Below are 18042 nucleotides of genomic sequence, written 5' to 3' on the forward strand. Positions count from 1 at the left end.
TAATCAATGAATGGTAGTTTATTGATTTGTACACAGCGTTGGGTTTCAAGCTCTGCTGACTGGAAACAAAGCACATGCTTGGTTGTCTGTTTGCGTTTCACACAGGAAGATTGATGGTGGCGCACTGCTTGACAACTCCATTCATCAAGCGAATAATCACTGACTTCTGCGCAAGTAATGTCATCCAGACCAAAACCCGGCAGTGGCTTAGAAGCTTTTAGGACAGAGTTTGATGAAATAAACATTTATGAAGATTTTGAGACTTGAATCATTGTAGGATGATATAAGTCAGCTTTGGTTTTGGTCCCTATCCATCTAGGTGCTGATTTCAGCCTCCGGAACCAACTAATCTAGATTTATACTATATGAAGACACCAAGGGAATAATTTACTCCTGATTACTTAAAACCTTTATTATTACTCTTGGAAATAGAGCTTTTTATTCATTTAAATCGCAAGGTTTTACATTTCGCCATCTGTAAACACAGAGGGGGCAGCAATCCTCCAGAGAAAATGATACTTTAAGGGTTTAATCCATTTATGGTAAGCATTTTAACAGCGCCGCAGTGCTAATACCGTTCAGGGGAGATTGAGGTTTTGGGGTAATTAGATTCCAGAAGATAAAAAGTTTAGAGAAGCATATTGGAAGCACAACTTTTAGGTCTCAGATTGATTTATTACACAGCTTTAATGGAAAATATACTTTAAAGTCTCTTTCCTATATTTCACTTTGGGCCATACCCTTAAAAGCTGACACCATTCTCCCGGATCAGAGTCTAACACAGTCTGACAGCTTAGCTCGAAGAAGATTCAAAGGCTCAAATTTTCAGGGATTAGATCAAGGTACGATCGGATCTTTATCAGATAACCCTTTCGGTAAACTCAGACCAGTGGAGAATCTCACGGGCGTTAGTTTTTCAGATTCTCCGGCTTTTATTCCTCTCCCGGCCCGTAATGGGTTGGCATTTTAAAGATTTGATTGCTCTTCATCCAGACTTGGCCTTGCAGTGACTCTTTGTCAGTCGCGGGTTCCTTTTTCATTCTTTCCACACGTCGGGATGGAATAAATGTTTGAAAAACCTAAGAGCAGCTTGGAGGAATTTGACTTAAACCTGGGTGAAATGAATGTCCTCGTTCCCCCCTTCGCCTGCTGATTGCACAGGTAAAAGACAGACATTGTCATTCCTCATGTCTGGGTTGAGCCCCCAGTTAGCTGAAAGAGAAAAAGCCTCCATAATCCCCTGGTAATATTTCCCTTTTTTGCCCCGCTGCCCACTCAGACGGTTATGAGGGGACAGAAGCGATCAGCGACACATAAAGCCACTTCTAAGCAGGAGGATAAATGTCACTTAGTGGAAGCTCATTGGTTGCTCTTAGGCTCCTTTAAAAGAATAAACATACTTGTGAGCTCTTCTATAGGTCATTTAATCAAATTCTGCTTTTTTCTTTTTTTTACAGCCATGTGTTGAAAAGTTTTATACGCTTCCCCTGTATGGATTTCAAGAGATTTATGTTTCGCATTAAACTCTAACTGAACACTAACAGCTTCTGTTTTTTCATGGCTAGGTGCATTACGCCTCTGTGAAAATTATTTTCTTGTTATCTATTTCTCCACCACACAGGCTTTTTTTTTTTTTTTTACGGTTTGTGTTGCGTGCTCAGTTTTAATGGCCTTATTATATGGGGAGAATAAGTCACTTTAAGCTGTCTGACATTTCCCAAAGTGCCATTTGTTTTGACTTGTGGATGTTTTCCTGGATATATTTTGCATTTAACGAGGAGGGGGGTCGGCCAAATTTGGTCTTGATGGCCTGCCATATATCCCACTCATCCGATGCTATTAGATTAGCTTCGGTTAGCTTTCCAGCGGGGAGTTTGTTTTTAGGGTTTGCTAAATGCGATAAATGCGCTGGTTTTTCTGGTTTCATGAAAAGACGTTTTGTCGCTTACTTACGCTTGCTTGGACATTGAAATTAAGTCATTGACAAAAATAGCTTGAACACGGTGAAACAAGGATTGGATTTGAAAGTAATTTATTGCACATGTAGATAACTGTGGTCCAAAATTATCACAGTATTTTCACAAGATACTATTTTTACTGCTTCTAAAATAATATAGCCCAGTGATCGCTATTTATGTTCATTTATTGTTTCTTTTGCTTTGACACATGAACCTGAGCAAAAATTTAGAATTTATATCCTTTAAATTGTCAGTTTTCAAGTGTATTAATAAGAATCAAGGGTGGCTCGTCAATAATTTTAATGTTCTGTGTGTGGTTTGTGCAACTGAGCACATTTTGAAACAATTAAGTTTCCAGTAAGTGGACAAGAAGATGTTTTTACAGCGATGCATGTCTGTTTGTGTTTGAGGAGTATGCTGCATTCAGTTGGACATAAACCTCAAACCAGACGAATGGACAATTTTACCGCTTTTGAACTCATAATTCATCTTTTTTTTCTTAATTAAAACAACCTTCACCTCCAAGCTGTCTCCACCTCTCTGAATTTGGGTCCACTCTGAAGCAACACGTCATGACAAAATTTTGTTTTCAAGTATTAGGAAAGGCTGCTGGAAATGGCCAAATTTTAAATGACTTCCTTCTTTTGGCAGAAAAGCTTCTACACTCGCTTGAGGCGTTTATTTTTTGTTGTTGTTGTTTTCTTTGACTTTGCCGAAGAAGAGTTGATGCAAAGGGAGATGGAAACACATTTGCTAAACAAGTTGTAATGTAGCGGGAGTTTTCCCATGTTGCAATCAGTAGACTGGCGTTTCCTTCTCTACGTCTCGGGACAACATGTAACATCGCTTATACTGGCTGACATGACAGAACAACTACAGTGTGAACAAGAGCAACACAGTCCTTAAAAACAGCACCTTTTCCAGAGTAAAGTAGTGTCCAACCTCTACTTCCTGTTTGTTACAGCCGTACATAGCGTCAACAACCAATGACGTACCCTGGCTTCTAAACATTTTAAAAGCTCTGCATTACCTGCATGTAATTTGGATGGAAACATACAGACAGTAACAGTGGACTCTTTACACTACACTTGGCTCTCTGACCCTACATGTGTCTCAACAGCTGGCATCAGCCTTAATCTGTGAGAGCATGCATCGACATCAGAGCAGAAATGACTTGCACTGTCGCTATAATGTCGAGGCGTGGGTGGATTGTGGGTTGCAGCGTGTCATGTTCAGCGACAATATCTCGGTTTGCATGACTGCTATGTTATCTATGAGCATATGGAAGCAACGGGAGGTGAGAAAACGCCACAATAAGAGAAAAGAACCTGAAGCTTGCAGACATTTTGATGTTAAAGCAAGAAGCAGTGAGTGGTTTGACTATTTAGGCTTTCGGACTGCTAATGCGAGACAGTTTTCTGGAATTTCACGATGCGTTACGTCAGAACCATGTTTATTCTCCCTTGTGGAAAGCCAGCGCTCCCTCTCTGTCCAACATGATGGATTCTTTACATGCACTGTGAGTGTGTTTACCAAGACTACGAGGCTAAAGGTGCCCAAAAGTGTGCCGACTGTTGCCTCCTTCTCGCTCCAGCTTCGGCCTCTGTGGCTATAAATCAGACAGTCCTGCAGCTCTGGCCCCACTCACCTGCTCACACTAACCTCCACATCCACCCTACACGTCTGAGACACGGCCAGACAAAATAACACATCCATCAACGTGAGAGGGCGGACCTTTGGGAGCCGGTATTAGCCCAAATATTTATAACGAGAGCAGTAGAAGGCATGCCACACATTTTGAGCAATTACATAATGAATTGTTTACGATTTCTGCATCTGTAAAAGAATTTTGTATTCTGTTATCAATTTTGTAAGGCTTCTGTCTCTTGGCATTCTTCTACTACCTGACTTGTGACGCTTTTATTATCTTCTTGATCGGATTAGAGCTGCTGTTGAAACGACGAGCCGTCTGTTGTTTTGCTATTAGCTGTACATATGGTAGTGTGAGTCTGTTTTTTTGCGGGAGGGGATTCTATCCGTCTTTTGTAGCTTGAAAATAACGGCAACAAAAAAAGCCCCCAAGCGAAAGGTTTTGCTCCCTGTGTGGTCAGTGCTGAGCAGCACCGACTTTGGCCGGTATTACTGCTTGTAAGCTTTGTTTTGTTGCAGACAAGAGGGGGATTTTCATCCATTTTCTTTATTTTTGGCCTGCTGAGAGGTTTCTATTGCTGCGAGATTATTTGACTGCTCTTGTTTTATTTTTAAGTTTTTTGTCTATCTGCACATTTCCTAGCAGGTTCGGTTTAGAGGACCAGAGGGGCCGCAGCTTAACCTCCGGCTGAAGAGATTGTCCGTCATGGACTCTGATTTTTCAGATCAATATTGTATCTCTGGTTCTGGTTGTGGTCAGAAGTTTACATGCACTCGTCAAAATCGTTGTAATAACTTTCCAGCTTTTCATTATTCATTTAAACATTTTTTTTTGTCCAGGATGAATTGATCAGAAATAGAGATTTAATGACTTATAATTAGTGGCAGGTCAGTAATTAATTAATCGCAATTAATCACCTTTTAATCGAAAACAATACATCAACAAAATGAGCAACATTGTCAATTCAAAAAACCCTTTTGCTGCTGATTTATTGAGTAAATAGACACATGGGTTCAGCAACAAACATATTTACTGTTGTTTGTGGATGTTTGTTTTTCATCAGATTTCACAATACAATCCGGCTCAGGACTTTTCTATATATATATAAAAAATAAAGCACGTTATTACTCTCCGTACTTGATCAATTGAAATTACACTACTTGTGATGCATTAATTAACGGGAATGTACTTTTAATGTGGAGTTTTCTTATCTCAGACAAAATTAAATATTCAGGCTCAAATGTATACATACAGTTTGTCAGAATAACGACCAGTTTGTCCGTTTCTCTACAGTACATGTGTAATTTGTCATTATTTATATCAGTTTTTCTTCCCTTTAAATCTACACTTTTTTCCCCCCTTTTAATGCACATTTGCACCTTTTTTTTTTTTAAATAAATGTTTGTAGTTTTTGTTTCTATTCCCAGTTGTTATTCAACTCTGTTTTAACACAGCGGATAAGAAAAAGAAAAGGATCTCAAATCTGGTTACCACAGCTGTTTAAGCCGTGAAAGGGAACCTCTGTCCTCGCTTTACAGCTCTAATTGTTTGTCCGGCGTGAGATATGGCAAATCCCTTCATGCTGCACAAACTCTGACTCGGTCAAATCCGTTTAGAGACGAGCACAGAGGATCCCCACAAAGACGAAGGAGAAAGTTCTCCGTCCTGCATTACTCGATGTGACAATAAAAGCCTCGCCGGTCGGCCCCTCCGGTTTGCCGCTTTAAAATTTTGATTTGTCAATGCCGCACTCAAACAGTGCCGAGCATTCAGCTCGGCGCCCCATACGGAGCTGTGTTTGTAAGGACGTCTGTTTGCATCAGGGTCGTTGTGCCTGATGTGGCCCAGGCAGCTTTGTGCTCCTCTATAGGAAACACCCTGAGTCTGGAGCAGGCTTTCTCTGCTCTGGTTATTCCTCTCACCCTGCTGCTCAATAACAGTCAGCGCGCTGATTAGTCTGTAGAAAGTCAGCTTGTTTAGTGTAAAAAAAAAATAAAATTAAAAAAGGCTTTTCTGTTACGTAGGAGACAATAGAAAACAATGTAACAAAATGGGAGCAAAAAAGGCTGTAGCTAATACTTACAGTACCAGGCAAAATCATTACTGTGTGAACATTTTTGACATGCAACAAATGTCAATGTTTTTATTTATTTAGTTTTCGTACTGGAATGGTAACTCTGGAGAAATGGTACAGTAAGGTTGGGATGTTAGCTTTCCAAATCCACAAGTCTGGATTTGGAAAAATGTCAAGAAGAAAGCTGCTGTTGAACGAAGGTCATGTTTGTGGTTTGGCACAAGCTATTTTGGGAACCCAGCAAACATGTGGCAGAAGATGCTCTTGTCGGACGAGAACAAAACTTAAATTTCTGGCTGTAATCAAAACCCAACGAGTGTGGGTGTGCAAACTAGCGGCAGCATTGTGCTGCTGATGGTTACTGTCAAATCAGATCTAAATACAGGACAGTAATGGAAATATTACGAAATCCTCTTAGAGGGAACGAAATACTCGGGATTGAGACTGAGAGTTATTTTCCAACCCTAAAACATACTGTCAGAACTTCAGCGGACTGGTTAATATGAAAGCATATTTAGGTGTTAGAGTGGCCTAGTCAAAGTCCATACCTGAATTCAGTGTTCTCACGCATCCTCCATCCAGTCTGACTGTGCTTCAGCTTCTTTATAAGGACTAATGGCTGGAAATGTCAATCTTTACATGTGAGCAACTGGTAGAGGAAATCTGGTTCTTTGGGTTGAGTCTGAACACAAACATCATATTTTTACACCATTTTTTTGTCTATAAATTAAAATCCAAAATTAAGAAAAGGAGGATATGAATACGTTGTATTCGCTGTAGTTTATTTTCTTCTAACCCGTCACCCATGGTGATATGACCTTACACCTCCACTTGCGCATCAAATAAGTACCGAAAGTGTCTTGTTCAAAACCAAGAGTTTCGTTTTGCTAAGTAGAAATCTGAACTGTTCTTCTTCGTCATATTTCACAGGATTATTTTTCCCGGTTCTTCAGCCCCTGCTAACTCCTCCGTCTCTCTCTCTTCCTTAGCGCTCAGCCCGTGGATCTCCGCATTCTCCCACCCCGGCGTGAGAGACTACTCGCAGCTCACCCTCGACCTGACTAGGGATGAGCTTATTGTGGGCGCCAGGTAAGAAACTGTAAATCCACTCAGCCTCTCACCCTACAGAGCACATTACTGAGAAACTGATACCCTTTCTGACTCACTCATCCAGCGCGGTTTTCGGATAATGACGCCTCTAACTTGCTCTGCTGCAGCCCCCCTGGACCAAGTTAAGCTTTAGATTTTGGCAGGAGGAAGGAGTTTGAGAGAAATGCGTCATTCTGCGGTTGTGTGTGTGTGTGTGTTTGTGCATGTTCTGATGAAAGGATATGAGCTAAGCTTTGTGCCTGGTTTGGTCTTGTTACAGTCATTCATGTCGAAGTAATACGGATATTTCATGAATGTGTAATACCGCAGACTTCCATTGAACTGAAAACAATAATTCACTGAGCAGTAATGCAGCTTCTTCACTCAAAGGAAAAATCACTCATGTGTTTCTTTTTCTTTCCAGAAACTACCTTTTCAGACTGGATCTCCGTAACCTCTCTCTAATACAGGTAGGTTTGTTTGTTTTGTTTCTTTTATCTGTGCCCAGTGATGGCATAGTTACTTTGAAAAAGTAACTGTAATTGGATTACTGATTACTCCTTGAAAAAGTAACTCAGATTACTGACTACTTGATTTGGAAAGTAACTAAGTTACATTAAAAGTAACTTTTTTAGTTACTTTCAGCAGCTGCTAACAACAACGCTGTGAAAATTACATTGATCTTTGCCAAAACTTAGTTGTAAGCTATTTTATAAAGGTAACATCAACAATGTGTCTCCACTTATAAGGTTGAACTGAAGGGGAGATTTTTTTAGTGGTTATAGTACAAAAAAAAAAGGAAACGTTAGTAATTTGTGCATGTTTTTGTGTGTCCACTATTGCCTGGAAAACTCTTAAGAAGTATTTTAACCCCCCCCAGCCTCCAGGTTGTGCGTTATGGCCCTTCGTTTGGTGTCACAGCGCAGCGCACAGAGCTCCTCCTGTGGCTCCACAATTCAGATGGCTGCTGCACAGATTTGTGACACTTATCTTAATATTAATAATTATAATGGCGTTTAGTTGCACAACTTTACGGACTCGTTCATTCGTGGCTGTTTTCACGTTTATTGCGCTGTTCATACTAGTCTCGATGTTTCCAATGTTCTGGATAACTCGACGTAATTGACAGGTAATATATTAACTTGACATTAACAAAGACACAGCGGGACGGATCATCCAGGAAATGATGGACAGGGAGAGCCTGACTAAAACTAATTGGAGGTCAGACACATTCTGGGGTTCATGTCCGCTTATTTCCAAGCCCAAATGAGCAACTTCACGTTCAAAAACGAGCCCAAAAAACTCAACCCGCGACTCATTAAATTTGCTAACAACTTTAGAAAAAAAAAAAAAAAGCCCACAGCCGCTTATAATAATCGGACTTGGCGACAGAAACTCAAAATAGTTCCTGTTTTTCTGCCAACAAAATGCGCATCTCCCTCCATTGTTTATGTTTCTGTCGCTGCTGATACTGTCGCATAAAAACGGCGATCACTCGACAAGATGCGTAGAGGACATAAAATTAAATTCCAAAAGAAAATAGTAACGCACAATGATTTTGATAAGTAACTGTAGTCTGACTACTGGATATGAAATAGCAACGCGTTAGATTACTGTTACTGAGAAAAGTGGGCCGACATCGCTGTCTGTGGCTTTCTTTTGCTTATTGGTACACTGTGGGTTTGATTTCAGATATGAATGTCTGTGATTTGTGGTCAGGCTGTGATTATATATATCTAGCTCACAATGCCGGGTTCAAGAGAACAGGATGGGAGAAATAAAAGTCTGTCCACATCTGTACCTCAGGTACAAATAAAAATAAATAAATACATTTTTTATTTTTGTTTCAAATAAAAGAAAATCAGGTTGGAATAAGTCCTTCACGCTTGATTCATTCTTGAAAATATCTTGGTTGAATTGTTGTTTTTATGCTTCTCTCAGTCTATAGTGGTCCTAATGCCAAAAGCTGATGAAAACCTTCCCCTTTTTTTGTGTGTTTTCACCAGTAGAATACCCAAATTAATTAGTGCGTGAAAAATACAGAATTATCCGCTTTTTACTACGAATGTCAGTGTCAAATTTATGTATATAGCCCTTTTAAAAACAGGTTTAGAACTGCACCAAAGTGCCATGCTGAAACACTAACATAATAGAATAAGTTGATAAAAAGAGAAAAAATAATAATAATACGGATTTCATCCTGACTCATTTAAAAAGGGCTTTAATTTAGCAGCAACTGATAGCTCTAAATTAGCTACTTTTGCTAGAGACAAAAGTAGCCACTAGCAACTTTTGCATTGCTAGCGGCTAACTGCTAGCAATTTATGATATCTTTGCAATGGCATTTAGACTAGACTTGGCAAACGAATTAAGCATTGACAGCTTGTTTAATACGCTTCTTATCATGTATTGTAACTCGTAAATCTTATTAGCCAGCTTTTCAACACAAAAGGCCAACTCAATCGTAATTTTCTTTTATGCTTCAAAATAAAAACGGCAAAGATGAATCAACAGGGTGTCAAACTCAAGACGTGCATCTCCATATCCTCGACACACGCTGAAATCTTACACTTATTTCACAGCAACAACACAGTGTGTCTTGAGACGGTTTGATTCGATGAGAAATGTCCAGTTTGGTACATTTAGGTTAAAATATTAGGAGAATGGAGACGATTGCGACAGAGTGCCTCTTTTCGTGCTTCCTGAACAACCTCTGTTAGTTTTCTGTTCGGCTCTCTGTCTACAAAAGGCATGTTTGGAAATGAAGACGTGTGATGTTTACAGCCTGCAGTCATTTGGAGCCCTTCTGCCAAAAATATTCAGTTCAAATGTGTGTTTTCAAGCAAAAGAGCTTTGTTTAATGGGATTTCTTTTTTTTTTTTTTTACTTCAGGGCTGTTATTTCACACTTGCTGCTTATGCCTAAAACAGGCACAATTCTACTCTTTGCTTAAAAGGGCCTCTTGAGCAGCATCATTTAGCATGCTACATTTTAGCTCTTGTACCAAAGGCATGAATTGTAACTGGAGGAAACATCGCATAGAGAATGTGGCTGTAATACAGTCATTTATATCAGAATATTAGGCATTTTGACTTCAACTGTAGCTATAATATTTGCTAATGAGTTATTTGTAATACAGAAAAAGCATGAACTATAAACTCAAGATTTAGTCCATGTCTGAATATGAAACACAGATGGTGTTCCAGCCTGTCTATGTTTCTCTATATACTCATAAAATATGTTTTACGTCATCTCAACAATACGTCATGTTGGTTTTTATGTCGTGGGAACAGTTTATTGTGACGTCTAGCAGAAAACGTTATCAAATTGGTTTTCAAACCCTCCAAACACAGACGATGCATTACTACTTTGATTTATTTTTAATGAAGCACATTTTCTGGCACCATGATAAAGTGTTAGTTAATGAAACGCACTTTGGGAGGAACAAAGCAGCTGGGTTCCATCTCACCTTCATCAGCTGGTATCAGTCAAGAAGAAAAAAAAGAAAAAGTAGCGTTCACCCACTTGCAGTGGAAAATCCAGTAGATATTTCAGCCGTAGGCATTTCTTTATGTGACTCTCTTTGCCTCTCAAATCATTCCTGAGGATTATTTACTACCCTTCTTTACAGTCCCTCACTCCACTGAAGCTTTCAAGGTATTTTTTGGTGCAAAGATCTTTGAAGGCGACTGTGGATATGTGGGTAGTCGTCTTGTGATCGGAAATTTGTAGGTTCGATTCCAGCGTTCTCCTACAACATGTCGATGGCAAATCCGTATAGGTGTATAAATGTTGTGACTCTAGTGTAAAGCGCTACAGAAGTTCAGTCCATTTTCCAACCACAGTTTTCTGATCAGACTCAGGTCTGGACTTTGATTGGGCCATTGTCCATTTCTCTTTTGAGGCTCGTTCTCCAGGTGATGATGTACTTTTGACTCATTTAACTCTAAAATACTTTAAAATACTTTAACCAGTTCCTAAACTGCGTAGCAACCTCAGAGCATCACCCGTCCACCACCATGCAGACAGCTGATCCGAGATGGTCTGATATTGTACAGAAGATTTATTTTATAATCTTTACTTTTGTTTTCTCTTACTGTCCAGCAACAGTAAGAACATCTGCATGTCATAACTCCATGCAAAGCATATTTTACTTATATGACCTACTGCAGTTAGAATACATCGTGATAAATGTAAACATTTTCACGTGAGTAAATATACTTCCTTTTCAAAACGCATGTTTACGTTTTGAAACGGAAATTGTCACAAAAAAATGAATTTGTGTTTTTTTGGCCACTTTGCATCTCTGCAGAGATGTTCATTTTTTCCCCTTCGATGTCATTTTCCTGCTGCTGATGTCACTCTAAGCAAATTTAAACGTCGATTTGCATAAAACGTATGGCACGTCCTCCCGCTACCTTTTCAAAACGCCGACAGATGTGACCCGAAATGTGGAACATGCAAAATTCTGCTGTAAAGACACGAATGTTCAAGATGAGTTGGTAGATAGTTGGAGATTCCTCGAGTTATTTCACTACCACTCTTCTCACATCCTGAGAATTTGAGATCTAATTGCTTCACTTTGTGTGAAGAGCCAAAAAATATTATTGTTCAATGCTCACCAAGGAAGGAAAAAATAAAAATATTCGCCACTCGGGCTACGAAGAAGCCAGAATTCGATATACATCTTTTTTTTACTAATAGCTTCGATCATCTGGAAAAACGATGCAGAGCTGTTAATGTACTTATTTTTAGCTTTTTTTATGTAGCATGTTGCAGAGAGGGTTTAATTAAGCAGCAGAGCTTCGCGGATGATTTTGCACATTCTGTGAAAGGCTTCTGGTAACACTGGCACTCAGCAGGAAAAAGCTTTGGTATAGTTAGCAGTGTCACAAGGTTGCTTTACTGTTGCACCACACATTAAAACTGACAAGCCCCGGGTTTCTCTATGAGTCTGTGTGATTTAGACCGAAATACCTCTCCCACCGTGGGAAGAGAATCGCTGTGCAGTAGTGCAGGGTTTCATTCTCTAAATGAATTCGGATGTCTTCCTTTTAGTTTGCCAAACTTTCCCGAGCAATCTTGCTGACATTTTGCACTTATTGCTGAAGTTTTGTACTGAAATAAAGTCGGCTTGTGACTGGTGACAGCACATTTCAAACCACAGCAAGCCCTTAGGGAAATGTAGAGGCGTGTTGTTTTACCGCCGAACGGAGACCATCACTATGAACTGTGTGCATGCGTTTATTTTCGTTTGTGTAAATTCGACTTCTGAAGCTGATTTTCTATTGTTCAGTTAACGTCCATTTATGGCAAAGTACTCAATAAACCTTCTGCTTGCTTTTTGTTTCCAGCATATTTGATCGTATCTCCTGTTAAAAACTCCGCCGTGCGAAGCTCCGGCGTGTTTGAAGAAGAAAGCAATCTGCTAGCTGCGTTTACTGAAAATAATATAGTTCTAGAATAAGTGTATAATAGCCGGCTTTTCTCAACACGGAGATATCAATTTTGTTCTAACCTTAACATCAGCATCACTAAAATTAGTGTTCTCAAATTGCGGAGATTCACTTCCTTCTTTGAAAAAAGGAAAAAGATTATCAAAATTACAGACTTTCTGCTGGACCTCGTTATGAAGGATGCATGTATGTTAAAATGAAAGCCATTTTTGTGATTTATGTCAGCTTGAAATTTGTAGTTTTCCCATTAGATGGAAGTTACTTTATGCTATATAATGTGGAAATGATACAATATCATATTTATTGCCACCCCTGGTCAAGATGTGTAAAAAAAAAAAGACTTCAAACTAATTCCTGCACAGTGAGCAGGAGGATTAGCTTTTAAGTCACCATGGCAACCATGTTATCTCTACGTCAACCAGTTGTTTGGGAAAGAAATAGCTTTTTGTGTCCTACCATCACAAATATTAACATTTAGAGTTTTCTAAAGCTTTAAGTCAACCCGTGGCCTTCAGTAAGCGGAGAATAAAATTGAACTATTCAACAAACCATACTTGTTTGTAAAGGATGTGGACAAACCGCAGCTCATATCCAAAGATAAGTATGGTTAAGGACCTGTCATGCTGCGGGCCTGTTTCACTGGAAACCATCTTGGAATACATGGCAGCAGTGACTTTATTTATTAACAGTAATTTTATTTATTTAACTTCTGACAGACAATGGAAAACAAATCAGCACTGATTCTTTCAAGAGGATAATAATTTATGACGTATGTCCAGATCAACACGAAATGAATCACCGGACATAAAATGAATCATAACCAGATCCAAGTCCTATAGAAAACCTGTGGGCTGAGCTGAAGTCAAGCATCAAGAGCTGTTAACAGTCCAGAGAAAGTATGTAAAGAGTAACGGTCAGAGATCATTCCTCATGCTCCAGCCGTGTGAAAACATTCATTTTTAAACTCTGGATTTCTGAACTCAACAAACCCCCATGATGGGGTTTTTGCTACTGCATAAAAGATCGGCTTATTTTAAGACTTTTTTCCACCTCTTTAACAGGGGCGCCAGTAAATGTGTCTGACACCACGGCACTGTGTGACTGAAGATCTTCCTAATGCTGCAGGCTTATTTCCCTTTCCATGCCAGAGAATATAATAGGATCAGCCTAAACACTGCTGTTGTAATTTAACTCCCTGCGTTAAAAGCCGCTACAGTTGGCAATCCAGTAATGCAATTACATCACTTTCCTTTACAGCCGATTCAATCTCTTGACTAAACGTGCTTTAGGCTTTAGTTCGCTTAAAGTTTGACATCAAACATGAAGATATTTAGAAAATTTTAAATATTAAAAAGTTGCTACTTCTGATGTAGGATTTGGGATTTTTCCCGGCATGTCTCTAGTTTTTCTAGATGATCTTGTGGACACAGGAATAATTACTATTCCTCTGAAAATGACGAGTTCCTATTTAATTTCTACTTGTTTTGTAAAATAAGAACACAAAACAAAAAATACAACTGTGGTTACGTAATCAGAAAGAGGTTAAGACTTGGCCTAAGAAAGTGTAAATATAAATCAATTTTATTTTTTAAAATGAAAAACTTTTATCCATGTTTGCAGCTCATCCTCAGCACTTTAAAAAAGTTCAACTTGATAATTTTCTATCAAAGTGAATAAAGATTTTATTTCAACAGACAACATGAATAATCATCTGATTCTGATTATTCAGACTAAATATTTGTTCCCCTATTCATGCAGCTTTGTTTGACACAGCTTGCAGCACTACGACCTGCTGATGGCGCCGCGCTAACTCTTTTAATTGCTTCAGAATTTGTGGTTTCACGTCACTTCACCAATCAAAGCCTTTTTCATACATCCATCCATCCATTTTCTGTTCACCCTTGTCCCTAATGGGGTCGGGAGGGTTGCTGGTGCCTATCTCCAGCTACGTTCCGGGCGAGAGGCGGGGTTCACCCCGGACAGGTCGCCAGTCTGTCGCAGGGCAACACAGAGACATACAGGACAAACAACCATGCACACACACACTCACACCTAGGGAGAATTTAGAGAAACCTGACAGTCATGTTTTTGGACTGTGGGAGGAAGCCGGAGTACCCGGAGAGAACCCACGCATGCACAGGGAGAACATGCAAACTCCATGCAGAAAGACCCCGGCCGGGAATCGAACCCAGGACCTTCTTGCTGCAAGGCAACAGTGCTACCAACTGCGCCACTGTGCAGCCCCCTTTTTCATACAGTTGTTAGGTATTCAAGCTTTTTAGCAGCAGCTTAGGTGGACCAAATATTACAATACACCAAATACTACCAACGCAATGTGGTGCGAAAAGGTTGAGTTTGTTCACGTTGGGCATCATACACCTAAAAAATTTATTGTGTCACTGGCATTAAATGTCATTGACCAACACAAAACTGTACATTGGAAATAAAATTACGTATGTCTAATTAAAAAAAAAAAAGAAATAATCTGAAACTACACAGAACCCCCTTTCACCACAAATACAGCTGCTGGTATTATTGGGTTTATTTCTACCAGCTTTTGAATACTGGAGTCTGAGATTTTTGCCTATTTTGCTTTGTTTAATCACTCAAGTCTTTTCAAATTTGGTATATATTTTAATTGAGTAGCCACTTTCAAATTGAATTATGATTTATACATCTGGTTCAGATCTTGACAATGTGTCAATCTAAACCATTTTGGTTAGGATTGCTCTGTGTTTAGCTTTATCTCCTCCGTCTCTGCTGCCACCGTGGTCTTTGTTCAGGGTGGAGGTGGAGTGTTTCACACAAAGCCTGTCTGAATATTTGATTTTTGTCTCGTCTCAGCACGAGAACCTTCTTCCTCTTGTTTGCCGTCCCCTCTTACATGAGTGGTAACAAACTGGAACCGGGACTCCTATTGGCTTTCTTTCAACGGCGGCTTTATTTTTGGCGCTCTTCCCAGGCGAGACTTACGGAGAGCGCAACTGCTTGTGTTCCTGTTGTCAAATTCTCCCACCTATCCCCTGCACCTCCTCAGGTCCTCCGTCGGATTTTTGGTTGCTTTTTGTGAATGTCGCTCTCCTCAGTCTGCCTGACGACTTAAGTGAACATCCGTGGTGTTGGCAGGTTTTCAGCTGTGCCACACTCTTTCCAGTGAACAGTGATCTATCTCACTTGTATCTTTTTTTGCTATTCTGTAATAATTTACCTCGTTCTATCTCTTAAAATCTATAAAATTCACTAAAGTTTGTGGTTGCGGTGCAGCGAAGAGTTCTTGGGGTGTGAAAATGTAACAAAGAGAAACTGAATTAATTTTATTGCTCTGAGATAACCCCCTCATTGTTCTGTGGTATAAACTACGGTTCGCGTTACTTTGCGCAGCATTTCCATAAGAGACGAGGGCCCATCACCAGGCCCGACCTGTCTGACAAAGTCTCCTTTCACAGCAGCCACTGCTGAATGACATGGTGTGTACAGCTGCCACCCATGTGTCACTCCCAATATCAATGCACCCTTTGTCTGCACGTCCTGCCTGTCTGCTTTCTGAGGAGGGATGTTTACTTAAGAGGGTTTTCATTTGTTTTCTCTCTGCTCGTGTCGTTCCCTTAGACTCGTCTCTTTATCTTGTCCTTAAACGAAGTCATCTGCCAACCTCGCTCTTCTTATGAGAGACGTAGGACGTATGCGCGCACACATCTGCAAAAACAGCACTATGTTTCTGTACCCTTCTCCTTTACACACACACACACGCACATCTGCAGCATTTTACGATCTGAGATCTAAATGAGATCGATCCTTCGTCGTCCTGACGAGAGCAGAGTTGTCATTTTGTGATGCCAAGGCTAAAAATCAATGGGAACATTATACAAACCGCCCGGTGAAGCAGAGATGAGGGTCTGTACCCCTGAGCTCCTTTGCCAGTACACCAAGCTGTCCAAAAGGACAGAGGAGGGCAGCATCCCAATATAATCCCTGTCCTTTGTGCTTCAATAAAACACAGGGCTTTGTCTCTTCTCCACAATCAAAAGCAATTAATTATGACCTGGCTGCCCACAGGATGTTGTTGAAATAATAGGTTATAGTAAATGGATTGTTGTATTCAGAGTGTTTTTGTAATTGTCATCAGGAAAGGTGTATGCTGTTCGCATGATCATAAGATGATGTACTTGATGTCAATTTGTAAATATAAATGTTAGACATAGAGCTCATGAAGAAGCTGACTGATTATTACACTTTTGTTCCTCAAATAATTAATTTAATACCACCGTATAAATTTGTCTTAACCAGTTTTGTGTCTTTATAATGTTTTCTGTACTCGGTTACACACGGAAACTGCTAAGGTTTCTGAAATTACCACTTTGATTTCAGATATTTTGTTTGAATGACTTTGGATTTTATAGATTTTTGTAAATATTTCTGAAATCACACAACCGTAACATGGGAGATACTAAGCTAAGGCTAAAAATCTACTTTTCTGTTTAATCAGATGCTACAAGGTGTCTCTCCCAAACAATCTGAGACAGGTCAGTACTAAAGGTGGTAATCATGATTTGATCCATTATCATTAAAATACTTTTTAGATCAAAACAGAGTGTTGACCCCTGCACAATCTGAGCTAACCAACAGATTACCTTAATCACAATAAATAATGACTCTAAGATCTCTCGCTATACACAGAGCTCAAAGTAAATCAGCTCAGTTGTATTTCCACTTGGAGCAGAGCAATAATGTCAGAAAAATGTGGAGTTGTTGTGACGTACACTGTAATGGCTGTTGTTATCCTAAAGTGTTTTAGTGTTTGAGTTTCAGTGAAATATTTGGTACCTTAATGTCCAAAGAGAGACCTGCCCAGACTCTCCACAACACCATAAACGCGCCAATGAACACTGAAATTAGTTTATCCTTTCCAGAGTTACAGGTTGAGACCTTTGACCTCGATTACTGGATGGTTTTCTGGTCGGCAGCAACGACCAGCTGGTATTTTTGCACCTACAGAAGTGTGAAATATGATTCCTCTTGCTTGTTGTGTTTCAAAATATTTCAGTTTTATGACTGCGTGTGACTCTTTCCCAAGGGATTTTCTTTTTGTTGCAGAGGATGCAAATTGTATTTGTTTGTTGGCCACCTCCCTTAATGTATTCACCATAAACTATCCAGGTGCCACACTAAGACACTTACATGATAATCTTTTTTTTTTTTGTATTTCTAAATATTTGGTAATGTTGACCTGTGCTATTTCTCCTTTATTTGTACAGGTCAATTACTCTGTGACCTGTTTTAATAATGTGTTTATACAAGATCAGATTTTAGCAATATTTTCTGGGAAAAATAACAATCCACAGTTATTTCAGATTTTTAAAATAAGGTTTCACCAATCCCTAAAATGTAGTTCAGATTTTCAGGTGCAGTGGGGTTTTTTTTATGCCTCTCTTTATGAAATTGTCCTAAGTGTCACAGAGTCACTATTGTGTTTGCATAAGTAAAAGTTTCATAAACCTCAAATTGTTTTAAACATGTCTTCATTGTAGAATTATGCAGGTCTGGTTTAAGGGATATTTATTTAACATTTAACATTGTGTGTGCAATCAACTACAGTCCAGATTCATAAAAAAAAGTTAAATAGTATTTAAGTTTTACACCGACAAGCACAGGCTGACCTTAGCATCGTTACCAGTCTTGGGTTAGCCAGCTGCGTTTGTTTTTTAGTCTGTTACTTTTTCATATGATCATAAGAGGATGTAGTTGATGTCAATTTGTAAATATAAACAACCGAGAAACCCAAACTCTGCCACACAAAGAGCAATTTATCAATGT

The 18042-nt window shown here is 39.4% G+C and overlaps 1 protein-coding gene across 2 annotated transcripts in view; it reads left to right on the plus strand.

Moving 5' to 3' along the window:
- The window catches only part of sema5ba (sema domain, seven thrombospondin repeats (type 1 and type 1-like), transmembrane domain (TM) and short cytoplasmic domain, (semaphorin) 5Ba), a 241737-nt gene that overhangs the window by 114933 nt on the left and 108762 nt on the right, over nucleotides 1–18042 (plus strand). For both annotated transcript variants that reach the window (XM_028022682.1, XM_028022681.1), the window contains exons 4-5: nucleotides 6673–6772; nucleotides 7197–7242. In XM_028022682.1, coding sequence (XP_027878483.1) covers nucleotides 6673–6772; nucleotides 7197–7242 — 146 coding nt within the window. The remainder of the gene's footprint in view (nucleotides 1–6672; nucleotides 6773–7196; nucleotides 7243–18042) is intronic.

Source organism: Xiphophorus couchianus, chromosome 7 (genome assembly GCF_001444195.1).
Source record: "Xiphophorus couchianus chromosome 7, X_couchianus-1.0, whole genome shotgun sequence".
NCBI classification, from domain to species: domain Eukaryota; kingdom Metazoa; phylum Chordata; class Actinopteri; order Cyprinodontiformes; family Poeciliidae; genus Xiphophorus; species Xiphophorus couchianus.